This window comes from Ostrinia nubilalis, chromosome 2, assembly GCF_963855985.1.
Source record: "Ostrinia nubilalis chromosome 2, ilOstNubi1.1, whole genome shotgun sequence".
Taxonomy (NCBI): domain Eukaryota; kingdom Metazoa; phylum Arthropoda; class Insecta; order Lepidoptera; family Crambidae; genus Ostrinia; species Ostrinia nubilalis.
Genome location: NC_087089.1, coordinates 8,501,190 through 8,523,835, shown reverse-complemented (window position 1 = coordinate 8,523,835; position 22,646 = coordinate 8,501,190). Strand labels below are relative to the sequence as shown.

Here is a 22,646-nt window from a genome sequence, read left to right as displayed (position 1 = left end):
CAAGGTTGAATATTCTAAAAATCACGCCAAACAAATAATATCATGATTATGAGACTTAAATCTGAGCTTCCCACGGCTATAAATCATGAAACAGACATATGAGTGGTGTTGATACGGATTTACAATGCAACGTTACGGACTTTCAAAATAATGATGTGGGCGTTCGCGCCCTTCAATACTATCGAAACAAACAAAATATCGGGTGGATTTGTGGGAATCCCGCATGATGTGGAGCCGAGAGCGCTCAGCCCGCAGCCGCGGCTCCCGCTCCCGGGCCGGGCCGCCGGGGAGGGGCCGCGCCGCGCCGCCATTGGCCGCGCCCGGCCGCGCGCACGGGCGTAAGCGCCGGCCCCTCGCGATGCAATCTCTCACCTCGCACCCAACACTACAGAACAAAATACAACTTCGCCGACCGCTCCCGCCGCGCTCGGACGCGCTACTCATTGGCTCCGATCCTACGTTCGGTCTCGTATTATGGTAATATAAATTGACCAACCGTAGAGCAAATTCGGTTAGTTCGTTAAAGTTGATTAAAGCCATTTAACCGGGACGGACACGAGGATACGAACGGCGCGAGCGTTCGTCGATCCCGAGGGCTCGATTAAATGAAGTTAAATTGTTTAATATCTGCGTCGTGCGATCGCCGGTGAGCCGGAGTCGGGTGCCTGAGGCTGCAGCGGCCGCGACGGAGCCGAGCGAGGTGGGCGCGGAGGTAGCGGGCCCGCACCCGCCGCCGGCCGACTACATGTACGTGTGCGGGGACGGCGCCGGGCCCGGCGCGCGCTACGACTGCGCCTTCGACGGGCCGCCGATGGACCAGCCGCCCTTCGAGGACCACATGTTCGGCGAGTTCGGCAAGGACCGCCACGTGCAGGTGGTGGTGGGCGCCGCGGGCGAGCTGCAGTACCGCGACGAGATCCCCGTGTTCGCGAGTGCTGCAGAACAGAAGCGCAAGGAGGAGCCGCTGATGCTGCAGCCGGTGGAGTCCACGGCGGCGCCGCACCCGCCGCCGCCTCCGCCGCCTACTACTACGAAGAAAAGCGACAAGAAAAAGGGCGACAACAATGGAATAAAGAAGAAGAAAACAAGGTAAGTGTTAGTTTTACTTCTCTAAGAAAACTATCAGAAAAACTATCTTACATAAACTCTGAAACGTTAAAATCACTGCTACGTGAAAGATACTTGCTACGAAGTTACGAACGCGCTACGAAGATGCGCTACGGGGCGCTACTCGTAGCACCCTGAGGGGTAGTCTTTGCTACGAACAGATTTACCAAAATTGCTACGAATGTAGCACGTAGAATAAAAGTTATGCATAATCTAACCATAAATGTGTTAAATAACAATTTGTATGCCTTTAATCTGATTCTGTTGATCAAGATTCTTTACCTTAATATTATTTTTAGTACTCTTATGGGAAGCAATGAAAACCAAAGTATTGAAATGGATGGGCATGTTAATCTAAGCATAAATATTAAGTTTCACTTGTCATAATCAACTATAGCAAGATTAGTTTAGTTTACCTATTACTGTGTGCACCAAAATTATTCATTCGTATCACACTGTGCACTTTCACAACTATTAGTATGTTTTACACGTTAAAACTATGTAAAACTAATGTCTTATTATACCGATGATCAGCCCAGTCGCCAAAGTCGCAAATACGTGGTTTCTGTGCCAATTATATTGTAGACTTTTGTATTTCGAGTCAAATATAGTACCTAATTAGACAATTAATAAAATCAATGTTCATAAGTGCCAAATCTTGGTCTAAATTGAATGAAAGGATGAAATGAAATGTTAATTTCATTGAAAAGTAGTAGAATTATTTGTATCCAGAAATCATAATTTTATTGTAAGTAGGTAGGTACCTATGTTACACTATATCCTTTTGGATGTACTTATAATCATACAAATTATATCTCCATTCATTAATAACCAGCCCATCACAAATATTTGTCACACATCAGTTTACCTTTGAACCCGAGACTATTGTATGATTGTATCATAGTCCGGAGCCCAAACCACTAGACCATAGGGTCATCACAAACAAGGGGTGTGAAGGCACGCGCCAGTCGACGCACAGGTGGCAACTGTAGCACCCCTCTCACAAATTGGTTCAACTTGGTCTATGCACCCCTCTTTAATATTTGCATAACTAATGCGATGATCCTTTAAAAGCGATAACAGCATATGGTGATATGCGTGTGTGTTTTGGAATGTTTATTTCATAAAATATTTTGATAAATAAAAATATAAGGATACTCAGTGCTTTAAACTGAAAAGGGAGGGACTGCCAAGAGCTTACACTGGATTATGAAAATAGGAAATCTAGCAACTATATCTATTTAGGAAATATAGATGTAGGATACGCCATGGGATATCTAGGAAAGGAAGCTTTGCACTTCATATTTATGCCAACAGCTTTATTTTCTTGTCTTGTAAAATAAATAAATAAAATTGTTCGATGCAATCAAAATGGAATTCCTTAATCATACAAAACTCTACCAATCTCATCATACACCAGCGTTGATTTAAACTTTGCTTGAAAGTCTCTATGCGCCCGCATCGTATTCTTATCAGAAATACGACATCAAAAAGTAACACCCAAACTAATAACCATAGCTGGGCATTAACTCGTTAATCCGTTAATCGTTAATTAACGAAGTTAACATTTCTATTAACGGATTAACTTTTAAGTTAACTTTAAAATATGTTAACGGACTCGTTAACTTCCGTTAAATTATCCTAAGTCCGTTAATCGTTAATCCAGTACCTACTATTTACCAAAAAGATACAGCAGGCACGCTGAAAATCACTAGAAAAACGCGTTCTGACAAGTACGTTCGGGCTTCCAGAACTTCCAGAACCCAAAAACAACAGTTTTTGTAACCAGAACGAACATTTATTTATTATTTACAAGCTTTATATTGACTTCACTTGTTAGTATGTGTGGGGCAAATCTTGCAACTGAATTTTAGACCAGTTCTCAACCGATTGAGCTGAAATTTGGTATACTTATGTAAGTAAGATGAAAATGCAATGTCATGGTACCATTAAGCTGGTCTGATGATGGAGTCAGGAGGTGGCCATAGAAATTCGAAACGAAACGGTGGAAACTTATCGAGTTTGGGTTTGTTGGGTTTGTCTTTTCGAGCCCTTTGGTGCTAAATTGTATTGTAATTGAACCAAGGCTCTGAGATCGAGATACTATAGACTAAGAGCTGGTGAACGCCAGACCTACGTTATTTTATAAAAGCTGAAAGTTTGTCAGCGTATGCTCCCAATATAGGTTAGAATGTTGGTGGATTATAAAGTTTGGGTCATCGTTGCTTTGGCAGCTATCCTAAAAAAAACTGGCAAGGAGTTGGAACTGTCAAAACTGTGTGGCTGATGTCGAAACAACTTCTAATCATTGCCTAAATATTATACATAAAAATCAGATTTTATGGTAATAACGTAAGTAGAATTACAATTAGTCTATTGAATACAGAAAAAGCCACCGTAAAAGTTAGGCTTGCGTTATACCTTAAAAGCTGATTTCAATAATTAGAAGTAAGTAGTTTCCTCATCAGCCAGACAGTTTTGACAGTTCCAACTCCTTGCCAGACAGTTTTTTTAGGATAGCTGCTAAAGCCACGATGACCCAAACTTCATGATTCACCTACATTGCGAGCATACGCTGACAAACTTTCAGCTTTTATAAAATGACGTAGGTCTGGCATTCACTACTCTTAGTCTTCTACAAAAAAGTGTAAAATAAAATTATAACAATAAAATACTTTTTTTTAAAACAAGCTTTTATGTTGAAATGCAGTTGTTACTAAAAGTAGGTACTTATTATTCTGTGCTAAAACGAAAAAAATAATTGTATGCAAGGTTCAAATAATTTTGAAAGCTTGTAAGCGCAAACATAAATAAAAGAGGAATAAATTCCGTGCGCGATACAAGCTTTCGAAATTATTTGAACCTTAACTTTTTTCGTTTTATTATCATGTGTTAACGGATTAACGATTAACGTTAACTTCCGTTAAATCTTGCTAAATGTAACGTTTTAACGTTTAACGAAGTTAATTTTTTTATTAACGGTTTAACGATTAACGAAGTTAACTATTTGATTAACGGTGCCCAGCTATGCTAATAACCAACCTACCCTTCTCGATAACAATCTTTACAATCACTTTCACATCAATGACCCCATCTCAAAACGCCCTGACTTCTTTTTTTACTACTACATGTATGGACCATACATGGTAGTTAGTAGTTACGTAATAAAACACTTGATGCAGGCGCCTCCACTTCCCGGTACGTCATATTAAGGCGGCGACACATTCGAGTTTAATTACCCGTATGACCGCGGGGAGCCAATTGCCTTATCGTATCATCTCGCGCATGGGACTGTAATATAACTATGCATCAAGGGTCGTTGCAACATCTCCAACGCTCATAAGCTCGCGTGAATAATCTATGCGTTAATGAAAACGTCGTTTATTTTCATGAATGGAGACCGGCAACGGTGACTAATACACATAAACCCTAATCCAGCGTACAATTAGAGCCGTTTCAATTAGAGATGGACCTAAATAGATTACTGTAGACTAATATTAACTGGAAGTGCACTTTTAGGATCATTACACTGATGTATAGTACCTAAGTCGTTTCTGTTAATGACAAATGTTACAATAGAGATATTTTTTGTAAAGAGGTAGAGCCTATTGGATACGAATTTTGGCAAACGAATATAAAGTGAATTTCTCGGATAATCGATTTTTTTGTATCGAATACTCAATTGTTCTCGATAGCGATTGCGATTTGCAATAAGATTTTCAGCCGCAAATCATCGTCTTGGAATATTTTACAGCAATTTTTTTAGAAATCTCAAGCGCAAAATTCCAGTCCGGATAAAACTTACTGTATAAATGAAAATAGGATGATTAATGATCTAAAAAAGGATGCGGTGAAACAATTAATAAAATGCAACCACTATAAAGTGTGGAGTCAATTGGCAGGCAATTAAGGTGGTGTAGCGACGGGGGTGAATTTAGTTTCACGCTCAATCAATTTCTGCGCGTGCGCCCGCAGCCATATTGCACGCGTCAGATGGTAGATGTGTTGGCAGATAATGTCGTTTATTAGTGCATTTGTAATTGAGAATACTTTAAATAGTAATAAAGTTTGTAGTTGTCAGGCACATCGTAACTCTGTTAGGATAAACTAACATTAAATTATAGGGTAGGTGTAGTAGGTGGTGTTCTCGTAGATTCTTAGGACTTAGAAATATAAAAAATGACGCAATACTGATTTCATAAATTAGAATCACAAACCTCACATCCATGTAACTTTATTAGAAACTTAAGAATATTTTGCTTTCTTTGCAGAACGACATTCACAGCCTATCAGTTGGAGGAGTTGGAACGAGCGTTCGAAAGAGCGCCATACCCTGACGTCTTTGCAAGAGAGGAACTGGCTCTAAAACTTAACTTATCCGAATCACGAGTACAGGTAACTTTCAAAGACATACGCTAAAATTATATCTTCCAATACTAGTGACTGGCGTATCTAACTGATGATACTTTTTATAGGTATGGTTCCAAAACAGAAGAGCTAAATGGAGAAAACGTGAGCCTCCACGAAAGACCGGCTACATCGGCTCTAGCTCACCAAGTTCGACCACCTTGGGCGGCGGTTTCACCGGCATCGGGGGCAACCTGCCCGCATTCCCTCAAAACGGCTTATCAGCACCGGCGGACTCCTGGTCGTACCAGCACTCTTACGAGCTTTCCTCGCACCACTTGCTCTCATCAAGCAGCAGTGGATACCCCGCCTTTAACGCGCAGCCAGCGGCTTATTCTTACACCACGGTTCTAAACGGGCACGACGGCCAAATGTTTGCGCCGCGGCATTCTTACGAGTATGGCGAGGGCAGCCCGCCTCCCTTAGGTGTGCGGGATTACCCAATGATGGCCGCTCACTCACCACAAATGGAACCACATGCGCATGAGGATAAGCTCGAATATCGCTCGCACGAGCACGAGGATAAGTATTCAGCTTGTGCATTGCAGGAAGAACCGCCCAGGTACTCGCAACCACCAGAAGACTACGAGAAATGCGGGATGGTCCCCCACGAAAAGCACTACGAGATGGAGAGGCACGGGGAACTCGGCCAACCAGTGGTCGTGAAGATGGAGCCGACCTCCGGCCAAGCCTATACTACTCTGCCCCCTTTTTTGAATTGAAATACTCCTTTTCGAAATTATCTTAACGCAGAGTATAATTTCGAAAAGGAGTATTATGATTTTCCGAATTTCCAGATCGCAGCGCAACTTTGTTGATGGTTGATCTTAATCCAATTAATTTACATGACGTTCGCATTTAATTTTTCATTACGAATAGAGTATTTTTATTACTTTGCTATTATTATGTATGTAGGTATCGTTGTGTGTAAGGCTTAGATCAGTTAAAAGCATAATACTCGTATGTAGGTGTTTTAATTAAATAAATCTGTTTTCGATGTATTAAACATTAGTGCCCAAATTGGAGTGAAAATTTGCAATAAATGTAAATAGAATTAACAATCAGGATTCTTAAATTATCTCTTATTGATAAATAATTATATTTTAGGAGTTATAAAGTACTATATTATGCTGTAATTATTATGATTAGTAACTTCACTTCTTGTGCATTCCCTGTGCCTTATAAATGATTTCTGAAGTCTTTTCAGACAAAAGAAACTTAATTATGTATTTATAAAATGTTGATGTTGTGTAGGTTTATATTTTATGCAAGTTTGGTTAAAAGTATCGATAATATTATCGACAAAGGGACGATCGTTTTGTGAGAAGAAGTTTCATAAATATTATAACATTTTTTGCTTTTAGTGTGGATGAGTGTGTATTGTAGGTTTATTTATCAATTAATTTCGGATAAATTAGTATTATAGGCAGCATTACGAAATACTTATTATAACAAAATTGAATCGCTGTAAATATAATTAACGTGAATGATGTGCCAAATGAGAATTAAATGCCTCGTAAGAAAATGCCTTACTTAGTTAAGAAAATTATACTATTATATTTTTATTACTTACGTAGGTATGATTAATAAAAAATATTAGCTAGCTGATCAAGTTATACTTACAACTAAGTAAATAATAGCTTTGCCGCACAGATACACTCTTTTGATCTCTTTTTTCTGTTAGATTACACGAATTTAACCGACACTAAAATAAAAAATGTGTATTTTTTAATCCAAGATTTGGTGAAATCTATTTTATTACAGCAGGGTACATAATTTTGATCGATGTCGTTCTTTTAAATATTTTATTGACATAAATAATTTAGTTTAATTAAGGTTCAAGATTATACTTGTACGTTAAGTTTTTTCGAAGCAATAAGCAAAATATTTTATACAAAAGAGGAGAAAAATAATATACCAAAGTGCTTACTTCAGGACTTTTATTTATTATCATCAAAACATAACATTACAAAAATAATATCCTTATTTAAGTTAATACTTTAGTTATATTTATAGTAATTTACATTTTACCATTCGCTATTTAAAAAACGTTGCAGTATTTTATTTACAAATTGAATTTCCATTTATAAAATTTTTGTAGTTAAAATATTCAACCTGGAAATTACGAATCGGTGGATAGTATAAATTAGTAAATCAGTTCAATCGCAGGTGCTTAACTGTGTTAAACTGAGGTAAGGAGTTTTTTTTTAATTGAATTAGTTCATGTTTTGGTACGCATCTTGCATAACTTGCATTATTACATTACACGTGAATGCTCATAGTTTGTTGTCATCTTTGTTGCCACAAAATTTTTGACACAAAAACTTGATTTCTTAACAACACTTGCGAACTGTGAGTGCAACGTGTGCGTACATGTTTATTATAATATTTTAAGGTACATCGAGAGTAATGAATAAACAATCAAGTTACTCACATACCACTCGACGTAACTGTTGTCAGATTCTCTGCGACTCGGCTTTGCCGCCTTCCTGTCGGGCCCAAATGCCATCGCCGCTAAAATGGTATTTCTTCTCCATTTCGTATAAAACTAAACTCAGAATTTGACTGTCTGTGAGTTCGCCAGGCTTGAGGCTGTTATATGTAGCATCCAGTTGGATTTTGGAGTAATCTTGTATCTTGATATCGCCGTTTCGAATCTTAAGAAAGTGGTCCAGGTAATATTCTATTTCGGAGCTGAAAATAAAATAATACAATGACATGTAGAAGTTTAACAGTTGCCTATGGTTTAGAAAACACATTTGTTAAAAAAATGCCCCAGAGATTTTTGCCTTTCTCTGTATTAGTGTTTTAAACTCTAATGATAAACAGCTTTCATAAAGATAAGCTTTCCATTTCTTTACGCTACATTATTCAATTGAAGCTGTGGGCGATCGAGACGTGTGTTTACCTACTACTACTGTATACAGACGATGATATATCAATCTTATGTAGTTGCAATAGATGCGACTTTGCAACAAAAACCAGTCTACACTGCTGTGCTCTTGACTGTACATGAATGGAAAAGTTTCCAACTATTCTCCATATAGGGTGTGATCACCTTATAAGTACGATACAGTACCTAAACGAAAAAAGTCGCTTCTACCACTCTTAATACAATAGCTTTTTAAACTAAATAAGAAATCTTTCCTGACTTAAACTGGCTTTAAGAAATCGAACCTAGATGCAGGCAGCGCAGGATCGTTCATTGTGGAAAACCTTGGGGGAGGCCTTTGTCCAGCAGTGGACGTCATTTGGCTGGAACGAACGAAGAAACCTTTCCTCATTTTACCTATGGTTTAGTTAAGAAATGGAATCAACGATTTTCATTTAGGCGCTTTATTGAGAATAGCCCTGTATAATTTTATTTACACAATCAGAAGACGATTCATTACGTCAATAACCCAATCACATCAGCTATATACTATAGGTACTCAATCACATAAGAGTCCCCTCGGGAATGTGTGTGTGTATGACCTACATCATTCAATTGATATTGATTTTGCCTTATTTAAACGGCTGACTTACATAGGATACAGAAGTATTTGACAGTGATTGAGTATGATATCGTTGTTGAATTTCGTCTTGAGAAATCGCAAGTTTTCGTCGACAACGCTCAGGGCTGCGTGTAGCCAGTACTTGTGTCTTTTCAGTCTTTGGGCCACGTCCCTGATTGCTTCGTTGGTTGTCATCTTGGAGTTTCCGTGGACAGCTGAACTTATAAGTATGGCGATGTCGCGCCCGCAGACTTTGTTGCCGAAGCCGCTTATGAAACTAGAAAATGAAAAAAATAAATCTTAATGAAATTAAAATTTCGTATTAAGTTGGGTCTAATGTCGTGAGACTTGGGGCTATATTTCACCGGGACACCGTGGCGGCGCAACCAGTCGCCGGCTACCAACAAAATGTATACAGCTCTATAGAGAGTTACTCACCTGGTGTCCGTTTGGTTGCGCAAAGCTGTATACATTTTGTTGGTATGAATGGTGTCCCGGTGAAATATAGCCCTTATACACATGTGGCAAAGGGTATTGTAGGAAAAACGTCGTTGTTGCAAGACATTTTTCGTCTAGTCAATAGGGGTCATCCATAAAGTACGTCACACGTAAAGAGGGGGGGAGGGGGTTGACAAAGTGTGACATGGTGTGACAAGGGGTGGGAGGGGTCCTAAGTTTCGTGACATCACATTTCAATTGTTTCAAATATTTGATATAATGTTGATTTCATATAAAAAAATACTTAATTTAAATAGAAATAAAACTAATTTCGGAACTGCTGTTAATTTAATAATTTTTCGATGTGAAATTGCAAAACATGTGACGTCACACTAGGAAGGGGGGGGTCAAAAATCATGAAATTCGTGTGACGTACTTTATGGATGGCCCCATATGAGTCTTTATTAACTTTTTTCTACAATTCTACTGATGCACTAACTAACTGAGGACTAAAGTATCTATTAATTTTGTAAGAAAAAAAGTACTGATAGTTAAGTTCAAGCTTGAGGTACTCACTTGTTGAACACTTTACTGGATGAAACAAGGTTATTCAAACTGTAACATTGCTTCTTTGCTGCTTGTATTCTAGTAAGACGTGACATCATTTTTCTTTTGTGAACTACTAACGTTAAAATCTGAAAACAAACAACTTAGTCAGCTTCAAAGAACTTAATATGAATTAAAAGCATTATTGTTAATAAATATTTTTTAATAAAAACAAGATCAGAAAAAAAAAATATTGACTTACTCTGGGGTTTGATGCCAGCAGTTGATACTCTTTTAATTGCCTTAATTCATCCAAGCGTTCTTTGACTGTTTGTGCACGCATGCAAAACACTCGGAGACACCTTTGCTGTGCTTCGGTTGATATTTCATATTCCTATAAACATATGAGCCATTTTTATAGTTACAGACGTATTTTTATAGTATTTTGTAAATAGCCATAGGTTTACTTACTTCTAATAAACTTTTTACTTCTAGGAGGGCAATGTGGTTATTTTTCAGTAAGCCTGGTTCTACTCGAATGGCTTCTCTGATATCCATGCCGGCTAAAGTGTCAACATTTTCTAATATCAACTTTGTCCTTATTGGGTCTGTAGATATAACAAAACCATTTCTCCTTATCAATTCTACGTCAAATTTAATTTCATTCTGTGCTAAGTTTAGAGCTTCTTTGATATCTGACATTGGTTTATGCTTTAAAGGCAAGTAGTTTTTGCAGTACTTTTGGAAATCTTCAGGTGTTGCCTTTAATCTCCAGTGTAAATATTTTTCTAGCACACCCATACGAACTGCCACTGTAAAGTACAATTTTTATTAAAAATATATAGCTTTTATCACAGCTGTTTCAAATAAAAAAGGGCATACTTTGTGATAGAAATTAACACTAAAAGACTAAAAGTTCTACAAAATGTTTTAATAGGCTTTAATAAAATGATAAAAGAGCTATACATATAATTTTAAGTTAGACACAAATAATGCAGGTCGAAAAAGCAAATTAAATACGTACAAATAGAAGTGTTGTAGTCAGAAAAGTTCTGTAATGTCTTGCAGTTTGATGGCCATTCCTGGAAGCAGTCCAATAGAGCTTGTTCTAAGCTAAAATTCTTATTCATAAGGCCTTGTTTTTTCAGCTCACTAATCGTCCTTGACCTAACTATTGTGTGATATCTGTAAAATAAATACTCATATAATTATTGATAAGATAAAGATAAACGATTAATAAAAAAGAACAACAAATTACACTTAAGATATGTTTTTCTTAGTAATATTTTCTTCTGCATACCTTATTATGTGTTTTGGTTCAATATTCACAAAGCCACATTCTTTAAGGATTTCCCCGTAGTTATCCACTGATATTGGGTTCATAGAAAATAGATGAATGTTTGCACAAGCATCCGAAGGAGTGATACCAAACTTTCCCAATATTTGTAGAGTGTATTGCAAACCATCATGTGTCAAGCTTTCAATATTGGGATGCTTTTTCGTTAAAAATGGAAGTTCATGCTCTGATATACTTTGACCTGCAATTAAAAAGGAAATTACTGAAATACTTTATAAAAAAAAATATAATATACTTATAACAGTGTGATAACTACAGAATATTTTGTTAAGCAAATTATGCCTTTTTCTAGCGATACAATATTAAAGACTGTTCATGATCGATCACCATATCGAGTTAGCACAAGCTTGAGTTAGTTGCATATGTTTTAGCCATTTAATATGCCAGTGCTTGGCAGTTATGAACACTCGTTAGATGATTATTTTACCATGTTAATTTGGTGATTAAAAATCAAAATCATTTAATTACCTGTGGTTTTTTCATAAAAATCTAGAAAGGGCATTTTGTGATAACATTTATGATAAGAAAAATTAAAGAAACTATATTTGATTTGACAAGGTCTTAAAGACCTGAAAATTCGTCTGTTGCACCACATATTAATTTCTTTATCAACTCATTTAATTTATCAGAAGGCTATAAATTTCGTTTTATTTTAAGGAACAAGCGCACAATAACAAAAACATAACCTACGAAAATTTTGACAATTTTGGCATTTTACTTTTACTATTTAAACTTTTTTTTAGTTCAAGATTTATGATATTATACATCGTATTGAGAGATAGTGGGTACCACAGAGCTCGTAACGTGCGTACTTCTAGGATAGAACGAAACGGACACATCAAATTTTCTGTCAAAAAAAATGAAATGTCAATTGGATTTTGGTTCACTTCAGGAAAACTGAGGAAAACATTTGGTGCCGGTTGGTGGGCACCATAAAACATCTTGTGTCAGACTTCTGTAGAGATTCTATGAAAATATAACTCGCAATAAGTTTGATAACGTAGTTTATTTATAAGCTTAGACACAGATACATTTTTACTTCCACAATTATTTATAATTGGCGGGCGAGTTTTATAGTACGAAGTGTCATCCACAGATTAGAGTGGTGTCATCTAGCGGCAGGCTGACAAGACCGTTTTTATGTTGGTAAGCGAAAGCAGTGTTGCCAACCACACGATGACATTTCGCTACACCACCCCCCCACGGAGTAAAAAGGAGAATAAAATTATGAGTATTTAGGTACACCTAAATTACAATTATGTTTAACAATAATGTAAGGGAGTAGTGTTCATACAAATAAAATAAGTGAACTTAAAAAAAGAAAATGTTAACCTACAACAAATTGTACAACTGTTGTATTGTACTTATCTACACATCACAACTCGTGAGAAAAAGGAAAACCAAAGGAAACACAACACATTTAAACCATGTTACATACATTTGAAAATAAGATATCCTTTGTTTTTATGACTTTGAATTTACTACAAAATTATAATAAAAGCCTATTTACAAATCTAAAATAGTCTTAAATCTAACCTTTCGACCAGATCGAGTGGTTATGGGTTGTTGGGGCAAAGTATCTACAGGGCTAGGAGGTTGCATAGATACTGAAGGTTTATTAGGGATAGGGGTGGTGGGTTTAGGAAGGCTAGAGTTAACATCGGATGAAATATACGCAGGCTTAGTACGATCGATGCTAACTTCTTGTTCTTTGCCAGATACGTCAATGGTGATGGTTTTGTTATTCCGTTTTACTACCTTATAGGGACCAGTATATGGTGGTTGAAGAGATCGACGTACTGTGTCATCCCGTAGAAAAATATGAGAAGCTTTTTCTAAATCTTTGAAAACAAAAGTCCTTGGATTTGAGTGTCGAGTCGCGGGAGTGGGACGTATTGCTGCCATGATTGACCGCAGACTAGCGATAAACTCTTCTGAGGTTTCCTTAGGTGAGCAGTCGGAAATCAAGAGTTCTCCAGGAAGACGCAATGGTTCTCCATACACAAGTTCAGCTGAGGAACATTCTAAATCTTCCTTAAGAGCCGAACGTATCCCTAATAGAACCAAAGGCAGGGCACGATACCAAGAGTCTTGGTGGCACATAAGAGCTGCTTTTAACTGTCGATGAAGTCGTTCCACCATACCATTCGCTTGGGGATGATAGCTGGTGGTTCTTATGCGTTTAGTGGCAGTTATAGACATCAGTTTGCTGAAAAGCGCCGATTCAAACTGCCGGCCTTGGTCTGTGGTGATGGTTTCCGGTACGCCAAATCGAGCAATCCACCCGTGGATGAGCCGTTCAGACACTTCTTCAGCAGTGATACCGACCATTGGAAAAGCCTCAGGCCAACGTGAAAACCTATCTATTGCTGTGAGGCAGTAAGAATATCCATTAGAAACTGGCATAGGCCCTATAATATCAATATGGATGTGTCGAAACCTTGCCGTTGGCGTGGAAAAAGATTCCAGGGGAGAGAAAACATGGCGGGTAACTTTGCATTTTTGACATGCCAGACATTCTCTTGACCATTGCCGACAGTCTTTGTTCATCCCAGGCCATACGTAACGTTCCGAAACCAGCCGTGCGGTAGCAGAAGTACCCGGATGACTGAGGTTGTGGAGGTGGTTAAAAGTTGCTCGACGAAATGAAGATGTCAGGAAAGGTCGAGGTTTGCCAGTAGACATGTCACAATAAATTTTAGTGTTGGTTCCTGGAACTGCTACTTTAGATAATTTCAGGCTCGATCCACTTTGAAGTAAATTAGCTAGCTCAGCATCGGATTCTTGGGATTTTTCTAAAGATTCAAAATCCTGCCCTAGCGCAATGGCGTCAACACGAGATAAGGCATCCGCTACCACATTATCTTGACCCTTGACATATTGAATATCAGTAGTAAACTGAGCTATAAAAGATAATTGGTTTAATTGTGGAGGTGGAAGTTTTTCTCGGCGTTGAGTGAAGGCATAGAGCAAAGGTTTGTGATCCGTATACACTGTTGCATGCTGGACTTCTAGAATATGTCGAAAATGTTGAACACTTTCGTATACCGCTAGGAGCTCTCTATAGTAAGCTGGTAATGCAGCCTGTTTGGGAGTCAGTTTTTTGCTGAAGAAAGCTAAAGGTTGCCATTCTCCATTGACCTTTTGTTGAAGACAGGCACCAACGTGGGAGCTTGAAGCATCTGTAAAAAGGCCCAATGATGCCTCTTGATGGGGGTGGGCTAAAAGAGCGACAGAAGACAAACTTTTTTTACATGCTTCAAAATGTTGTAACAATTCCGATGACCATATAAATGGCTTCGCACCTTTTCCACCAATAGCTGTCAGCGCATCAATAAGGGGTGCTTGATGCTGGGCTGCATTGGGCAAAAATCTTCGATAAAAATTAATCATCCCTAGAAACCGTCGCAGGCCCTGCACCGTCTTTGGAGGTGGAAAATCAACGAGGTCCTTGATACGGTTCTCTGGGGGAAGAGTACCCTCTGCATTAACTGTGTAGCCCAAGAAAGTAACTTGCTTCTTTCCCAAAACACATTTTGTTGGATTTATCACCATCCCATAATCATGAAGCCTTTGAAAAAGTATTCTGAGATGTTCTTTGTGTTCCGACATGCTCTTTGAAAAGATGAGAATGTCATCAACATATGCAAAACAAAAGTTCAAACCACGCACCACCTCATCTACGAACCTTTGGAAGGTTTGTGCCGCATTCCTAAGTCCAAAGCTCATGAGAGGGAACTCGTAAAGGCCAAATGGAGTTGCAATAGCTGTTTTGCACACGTCGTCTGGGTGGACAGGAATCTGATGATAAGCTTTCGCTAAATCCACGGTACTAAAAATAGTTGATCCAGCCAAATTATGGCTGAAATCCCCTATGTGCTTTACGGGATAAGAATCAGGAATGGTGCGCGCATTTAGGGCGCGATAATCCCCACACGGACGCCATGATGAGTCCTTTTTGGGTGCCAAATGCAATGGTGAGGCCCAAGGACTATTAGAAGGGCGTGCAATTCCACACTTAACCATTTCTTCAAATTCTTTCTTAGCAACTAAAAGTTTCTGAGGAGCTAAACGTCGGGGACGACAGCTAACCGGAGGACCTTCGGTTGTCAAAATATGGTGGACCGTGTTGTGTTTTACCTGTGTTGGAAGGCCTGGAGGACGAGTGAGGTCTGGAAATTCTCGTAAGAGATCCGCGAAAGGAGAGTCGTTTTGAAAAATGGCTTTGACACTTTGCTGATGATGAGACGAGACGCTTGCTGGCGTTGTTAGCCCTGTACTACCGTCTCTTAGAAGTTTATGTCGACAATCAGGTAAAAGGTTATAATAAGCTAAGAAATCAGATCCCACGATTGCCATATCTACATCTGCAATAACGAAATTCCACTTAAAATCACGTCTTAGTCCGAAATTGAGAATTAACGTGCGACAACCATAAGTATTAATTGAAGAGCCATTAGCTGCACTTAGCTGAAACCCTGTGGGTTTGTGGTGAATCTTCAAGAATTTTTTTGGAAATATACACAGATCAGATCCTGTATCGAGTAAAAACTGTACCTTGCTATTTTTATCCGTGATGAAAAGACGGCGACTAGTATAACTGCAATCAGATGTCGCCATCACTGATTGCCGTCTTGATTTCCCGAAGAGGACCAGGAACACGGTTCTATGCATTTTTTAGCCTTCGGTCCAAAACGATAATGATACCAACAGAAAGGCCGTGCTCTAGATGAAGATGATGCTCTAGAACCCGAGTTCGAGCGAGTTCGCGAGAAGTCCCTTCTTGACTTATGCTGGGTAGAAAGAGCGGCTACCTGACTGCTAAGAGTTTGCAGTTGAGAGGTAATTTCGGCTAAATCAAACGCTTGAGAAGGCATTTTAACAGCACTTACAGTGATTGGGGACACTTCAATGATTTTATCTGCAATTTCTGCAATTTTGTCCAAGGGCAATTCAGCTTGAGTGGCTAAAATGGCTTGAATATTGAAAGGTAAACGATGTAACCAAAGTTCTCGCAAAATTGTATCATCTGAAAGAGTTTTACCTGCCAGAGATCTTAGATGACGAAGGAACTGCGTTGGCTTGCGGTCTCCTATTTCCTCCCCCGAAATGAGTTGTCTAACTCGCTGAGCTTCCGAAATTGAAAACCGACTTATCATTTCTCTCTTGATCCAATCATAACGCTGGCCTTTAGGTGGAGGGTTTGTGACGAGGTCTTCAACCTCATTCGCTAGTCTGGAGTCAATCTGGGCTACAACATAATTATATTTAGTCTCATCGGCAGAAATCTGAGATAAAGCAAATTGCGCCTCTATATGAGCAAACCAAGCTGCGGGACGGTCTATCCAAAATGGGGCCAATTTTGGGCTGATTGCTAATGATTTGGGGACATCGCTTACTTGCGGTTGCGCGGAAAGCCTATTTTGTAAATCCGCATTTTGTTGCAACAGTGCGTTATTCTGAACTAAAAGTTCTTCCAAACGATCTTGTAATACCTTAAATTCTGCCATATTTCAAACGTAGTTAGATTACTCTTAAAAATAAAATTATATAATTTATGAGAAAACAATTAAATCGAAGAAAAAAAAAAAACTTTTTTCGTGCAATAACAAAACGCAGAATTTTGAATAGCAAGAACAAAACTCTTTGAAAAAAATAAAAACTTTAAAAAAATTACAGACAATAGACAATGTACAAACACACACAGCTGTTCAGTTGTAGGGACAATGGCGGCAAAACAAAAGACACCAACTATGCCGTACACATAATAATTATGAACTACAAAAACTATTTATTACGTATGCTACTACTTGCATGTCCTTTTCACTGTTTCATGAACAGAAGTCCTGAATCTTGCTTGTTTACGTAGTCTGATTGATTTTAACTCTTGAAACACTGGATGTGGGTTTGGTTACTTGTATTACTTGCACGGCCGAAACCCGTCCATTTCATTCAGCCGATGTTGAAGATGAAATCCAAGGCACACTTGACTGTGTTTTAACTTCGTAGCATGATGTATTTATAGTGCTAATTGCAATAGTAATTCGAAGCACTTGTATCCTCGTTTCATGGTCAGACGCGTCGGGGTCACCAATTTGGTGCCGGTTGGTGGGCACCATAAAACATCTTGTGTCAGACTTCTGTAGAGATTCTATGAAAATATAACTCGCAATAAGTTTGATAACGTAGTTTATTTATAAGCTTAGACACAGATACATTTTTACTTCCACAATTATTTATAATTGGCGGGCGAGTTTTATAGTACGAAGTGTCATCTAGCGGCAGGCTGACAAGACCGTTTTTATGTTGGTAAGCGAAAGCAGTGTTGCCAACCACACGATGACATTTCGCTACAAACATTTTTAATTATTTCCTGTTGAATTTGTTAATGAAGAATTAATAAAGTATCGATTGAGATCGCACACTAAGGTATGGTTAATGTTAAGACCTATAAATTATTGTATAAATATATCTATGCATAGAATAACAACAAATTACAAACTTGTAGGTTACATACACCCGGAATTATCAGTCTTTTTGGTTTAAAAACCGCATTATTTAACAAATTCGTAGCTTTTAATCTTAGTGCATTAAATTTCTATTTATTTGTAATCATGCAAGTAGTATCTATCTTGCATAAATTTAGTAAGTATTGAACATCTGGGAAGGATGTTTGGCTAATGAACTGAGTTAATTAATTCGCGTTTACTATAAATGCTACTATTTTTTTCATATTACAGCTGGTTTACTATTTGAAGATGGATTGGTCAATGGTGAGGAATCACTTCAAACAGACCTGGTTGACTACGCTGCTCAGTCTTATCTTATTTACTGGAGTCACCTACTTTTTGGTTTGGGCTGAGGTAATTATTATTTAATCATAACCTATTAAATAATTTTTTTTAGTATTAATTTGTGTATCAATTATTTATTTATTAAAAAAATGTTTCAGACTCAAACGATTCAAAGCAATTTGATGTTAGAAGAGTTAGTATCACATGCAGAGAGTATAGATGTGCACACAAACGATGAATCAGCACGCTTTGAGGGCCGGGTTGTACATATTGTGGGGCCTCTAAGGATCCTTGAACCAATATCAGAGCCCGATTACAACATACAAGTGCAGGCTGTGAAACTACGTAAAAGAGTGCAGATGTATCAGTGGATAGAGGAGACTACGTAAGTTTTATTAGCTTGATAGTACCTACCTATATTTGCTTGATTTGAACAACCTACAGATTAGATTTCAGGATATGTCATTTCATTTTAAAGAAGTAATGTACAAAATACATTGAAGATCAAAATGATTAAGTAATCTATAGCTTACAATAAGAAAATACAGGTTACCAAACGAGTAACAGTGTTACTGGTTTGGCTGTGACTCGTTGGGAACAAGCGCCTTTTATTTACAAATTTTTATTTTTATTTTCAGTGATCAAGAAAATTTCCTTTCGGAGCCTGGTGATGAATCCCAGAAAACCTATTGGTACCACAAAGACTGGAGAGACTATGTTGTTGACTCTTCCTTGTTCTACATCAGGCCTGGTCATCACAACCCTGCTTCAATGCCTTTATTTAGTGAAACTCATATAGCTGAGAATGTTAAAATTGGCTGTTTGCTTTTAAGTAAGTTGAATTACCTTTGATTGAATTCCATTCTGATAATGTTAATATAAAAAAAAAGTTTTCAAACATAAAACATTTAAAAGGGCTTTGATACCTTGCACATTTGCCAGTATGTTGATACAAGGGCCATAGACAAAGTAGGGATTTTGGATTGAACCTTGTTTATTCATAACTGTAAATATTTTGCTCAGGTCCTAAGTCAAGCATTTGAGGTCTGCTGAAAAAAGTTCTTAATAGAAGTTTAACTGTGTCTTTGACAAGGTTTAGAAGTTTAACTGTGTCTTTGACAAGGTTGTTTATGGTATAATTCTTAATGGCTCTGTATTCATTATTTCAGGTCTAGATGTAAAAAGAAAGGTGAATGACTACTATGAAATTTGGTCTGATTCAAGACCAGAGCGCAATGACATCAAGCTGCATTCTGGATTCTACTATCATGGCGAGAGTGCTCTAGAACATCAGATCGGCGATCTTCGAATACATTTTTCTTATGCTGGGCGAGAGGATGATATTGTAAGAAGCAATAATTTATCGTATTAGGTCATAAGATAGATTTTAGTATTGATATTCTGAAACAAAAATAAATCGATTATTTCTTAGTTGTGTAAAGGTGGCGGTAGCGTCTGAGACAAGCGATCAAGACAAGAGACAGACAGGCGACCGGAACCGTTACTTGAATAAGGTTTCAGTCTCCTGTCTCTGTCTCGCTCGCGAACTGTCGCTCATACATTGCCTAACGTCACGTAAAGGCGCAGTTTCTCGTCTTGGACCCGTGTCTCGGTCTCCTGTCTCTGTCGCGGTGCGAACCGCCACCTTAACTGTGATCGAAACAGAAAGTCACCAAAATGCGCATCAAATGGTCTCTTGTTTTTTTTTATGTCTCGCTCGCGAACTGATACAGAGGGCAAGTAAAGGTCGCGGTCTCCTGTGTCACTTTCTGTCTCGGTCACTTGTCTCCATGGCTTGTATTATTTTAGGTAACACTTTTTAGTGTAGGTGGTGTTTTGGAAATTATTTTTAACATGATCAATAATTCTTGTTGCAGTACACAGCAGTTGGCGTAGTTGAAAGTGGAACATTACAGCCATATAGTCCAACACATTTTCCAACTGCAGACCCTATATCGCTGCTACGCAAAGGGTCATATAGCTTGAAACAGCTGCATGATTTGGAACGCCGAGACGCCAATACTCATACATGGAAGTATAGACTGTTAGGTTTCATTCAAGTGTTTGCATCAGCTATGACGCTTCATCCTGAATGGATCACGATTTGTGAGTATTCCTGTGGTTTAGTAATTAGCAAGTTCGATCTAAAAAGTAAAGTACCCTTAAAAAGTCCTGACATGATTTGAATTTATATCAAATTTTTTACAGTTCTTCAATGTAAGTGGATTTCAAGCAGCTTAAGACGTTGTACTAGAGTGTGGGTCAACTTCATCTTATCAGTGTCATACACATTGCTAGTAATATCAATACCATGGTGAGTATTGCCCAATAAAATAATCTTATTGTCATGACCATGACTCAAATCAAATTATCGTACCCCTATTTCTCAGGACCATTGAATTGCTATGAAACTTTACTAAGGAGATTTCTCGGGCCACTTTACTTAAATTACAATCTAAACGTATTTTCTTATCACTTAACCCCTTTTTATAAAGATAATGTGACAGTCTGTTTATTTTATTATTTTTTTGTATCGATACGCAATCAATTATAGTTTTGCGGTTGTGATTTACAGTTTTTGAGCCATTGATTATAAAATTGTGACTTGAGTAATAAGTCCTATAAAACAAGTATGAAAAATTGGTACCATAAAATTTCAAATTTTATACAGGTTGCTCCATAAACCGACATTCGGTGCGATGGTCTTTGGCGTGGCCATCCTCCCTCTACTACACTATTCGACGCTGATGACGCGACGCGACTCGACGCCTGAACCGCCTCCGTATGCGCGATGGAACGACAATACGCGATGAAAGTACCACAAAAATAAACACCACCATCTTGCCTAAGTCTGTCGCCATAACAACAATGTTAACAGCATTGTTGTGTTCCGGCAGTTATAGGTAAGATAGCCAGTTCCTCCGTGGTTGAGGATACCGGGTGAATCTCGCTTCCACCTTCGGCCTGATCATCACTTACCATCAGGTGAGATACAGGCCAAGAGCTTCCTCGTTGTGAATAATAAAAAAGCAGCACTTAGGATAACAAAAACTTCCATGGTCTCTGAAACTTACTTAGGATAGTTTCTTGTATTGGGACTTCATTTAAAGGTAAATACAGTGACACCTTGTAGTAATAAGTTGATTTTGCGACAAGTATGTTGTCTAATGTGCTGTCTGCTATTCAGGCTCGAATATCTTGAAGACTGCAATGTACTTAAGTTTGTTTGTTTGTAACTAATGTCAGATACTTTATCACAAAATTGTATTTTCTGATGTGCTGTCTATTGTACCTAGGCATTGACTGAAACTGAGTAAAAAACAACTTGTTATAGACTTCTATGTATACTTAGACAGGCTGAGCTACACTGAGCGGTCGACTGCGGTAAAATGTCAAGACCCGCTAAGGTATAGTCCACAAACTAAAAATAAATAGGTACGTTGTCATTTATGTATGCATTTTATATACTGAAGTCATAATTTTGTTATAAAATAATAATAGTATAGTGCCAAATGTAGTATGAGTTGTATAATTCATATTACGGTAGTTTTGTATACTATAATTGTAAAATTATTTATTTAATGTTTTGTTTAAGTCTTCTAGTCATTGATGAAAAGCAATTATTAGCTTGTAAGTATAGGAAAAAAAAGTTAAAATGGTCTAACAAAATACGATATAATCTATTATTGTAATTAACGGGTTTAGTTGTCAAATTAATGGTATTGTTGTCAAATGGTTATTAAAATTAATAATAAAGAAAGGACATTAGATATAGATAGATAGTCAATAGTTGATGTATTTCTAATATTATTATGTATGCTTCTAGTTAGATAGGTACCCAATTTTTTTATTGAATTACTAACCAAGCATATCCTATCGAAAGAACCAATTAAGCTTAAACATAGAATTTATAAATGTCCCATTGTGATAATAGATTTAACCTAACACCTAATTATGAATAAGGCTAATTAACTTAATTATGTACCTAACTAAACCAAATCGTACAAACCACGCGTCACATTCTTCAACTCTATAAAGTTTAAGTACTCAATGCTTTTAAAATACCTATGTAGATCTGGTTGTGATGTTGTCATTCGTATCCTAATATTTGTTTTATATTTATTATTTATACATGAAATAAAAACAATTTTACTAATTATTAACCGACTTTATCTTAAAAATTACCTACATCAACTAAATAAATTATACCTACCTACCTACTTATTAGACCACTTTGTACATAACTTGAGGAAATTATTGAAAGTTATTGCAAAAATGATTTGAAAGTTTTACATCCTCGTAACTAAACATTGTCTTCGTTTTCAAGTTTCGGTCTTATTTTTGCTATAAATACAAAAATGATTGTAGCGGGAATTGAATTTTCTTCAACATTTTCTTAATGATGGCCATTTCGTAACCAAACACATAGCATTAGTCGAATATTGCGGCGTTTGCCGAATATCCCGCGCAGGCGCGCTAAAGGCCCCTATCAGCTGATCGCGC

General features: G+C 37.6%; 3 protein-coding genes across 4 annotated transcripts; 2 read left to right on the top strand and 1 right to left on the bottom strand.

Moving 5' to 3' along the window:
• Nucleotides 1-226: 226 nt before the first annotated feature.
• On the top strand, nt 227-7,443 carry LOC135078508 (NK1 transcription factor-related protein 1-like). Its single transcript, XM_063973053.1, has 4 exons — nt 227-464; nt 561-1,089; nt 5,379-5,502; nt 5,583-7,443. The coding sequence occupies exons 1-4, from the start codon at nt 227-229 to the stop codon at nt 6,234-6,236; spliced, it is 1,545 nt and encodes a 514-aa protein (XP_063829123.1). The 3' UTR covers nt 6,237-7,443.
• On the bottom strand, nt 7,441-12,043 carry LOC135081935 (transcription termination factor 5, mitochondrial-like). Its single transcript, XM_063976704.1, has 8 exons — nt 11,818-12,043; nt 11,293-11,530; nt 11,017-11,177; nt 10,464-10,804; nt 10,255-10,386; nt 10,023-10,141; nt 9,040-9,285; nt 7,441-8,208 (listed from the first exon to the last, which is right to left on the bottom strand). Exons 1-8 carry the CDS (start codon nt 11,942-11,944, stop codon nt 7,971-7,973), a joined length of 1,602 nt encoding a protein of 533 aa, XP_063832774.1. The 5' UTR covers nt 11,945-12,043; the 3' UTR covers nt 7,441-7,970.
• A 193-nt stretch (nt 12,044-12,236) lies between these two features.
• Nucleotides 12,237-22,302, top strand: LOC135086458 (transmembrane protein 43 homolog). 2 transcript variants are annotated; one of them, XM_063981184.1, is made up of 9 exons: nt 12,237-12,261; nt 17,712-17,778; nt 18,108-18,212; nt 18,302-18,528; nt 18,782-18,975; nt 19,313-19,488; nt 20,021-20,249; nt 20,352-20,457; nt 20,815-22,302. In XM_063981184.1, the coding sequence occupies exons 3-9, from the start codon at nt 18,108-18,110 to the stop codon at nt 20,954-20,956; spliced, it is 1,179 nt and encodes a 392-aa protein (XP_063837254.1). In that variant the 5' UTR covers nt 12,237-12,261; nt 17,712-17,778; the 3' UTR covers nt 20,957-22,302. The 2 variants fall into 2 exon arrangements, with proteins under 2 accessions (XP_063837254.1, XP_063837262.1); XM_063981192.1 differs by lacking the exon at nt 12,237-12,261 and having other exon boundaries at nt 17,704-17,778; nt 18,090-18,212.
• Nucleotides 22,303-22,646: the final 344 nt, after the last annotated feature.

Coding starts and splice junctions, on each gene's coding strand:
- LOC135078508 (XM_063973053.1), top strand. CDS start 227: ATGTGGAGCCGAGAGCGCTCAGCCCGCAGCCGCGGCTCCCGCTCCCGG. Junction 465..560: donor TGGCTCCGATCCTACGTTCG/GTCTCGTATTAT, acceptor GACGGACACGAG/GATACGAACGGCGCGAGCGT. Junction 1,090..5,378: donor ATAAAGAAGAAGAAAACAAG/GTAAGTGTTAGT, acceptor CTTTCTTTGCAG/AACGACATTCACAGCCTATC.
- LOC135081935 (XM_063976704.1), bottom strand. CDS start 11,944: ATGTGGTGCAACAGACGAATTTTCAGGTCTTTAAGACCTTGTCAAATC. Junction 10,805..11,016: donor TGACTACAACACTTCTATTT/GTACGTATTTAA, acceptor TGTACTTTACAG/TGGCAGTTCGTATGGGTGTG. Junction 10,142..10,254: donor TGCTGGCATCAAACCCCAGA/GTAAGTCAATAT, acceptor GTTTGTTTTCAG/ATTTTAACGTTAGTAGTTCA.
- LOC135086458 (XM_063981184.1), top strand. CDS start 18,108: ATGGATTGGTCAATGGTGAGGAATCACTTCAAACAGACCTGGTTGACT. Junction 18,529..18,781: donor CAGTGGATAGAGGAGACTAC/GTAAGTTTTATT, acceptor TTTTATTTTCAG/TGATCAAGAAAATTTCCTTT. Junction 19,489..20,020: donor CTGGGCGAGAGGATGATATT/GTAAGAAGCAAT, acceptor TTCTTGTTGCAG/TACACAGCAGTTGGCGTAGT.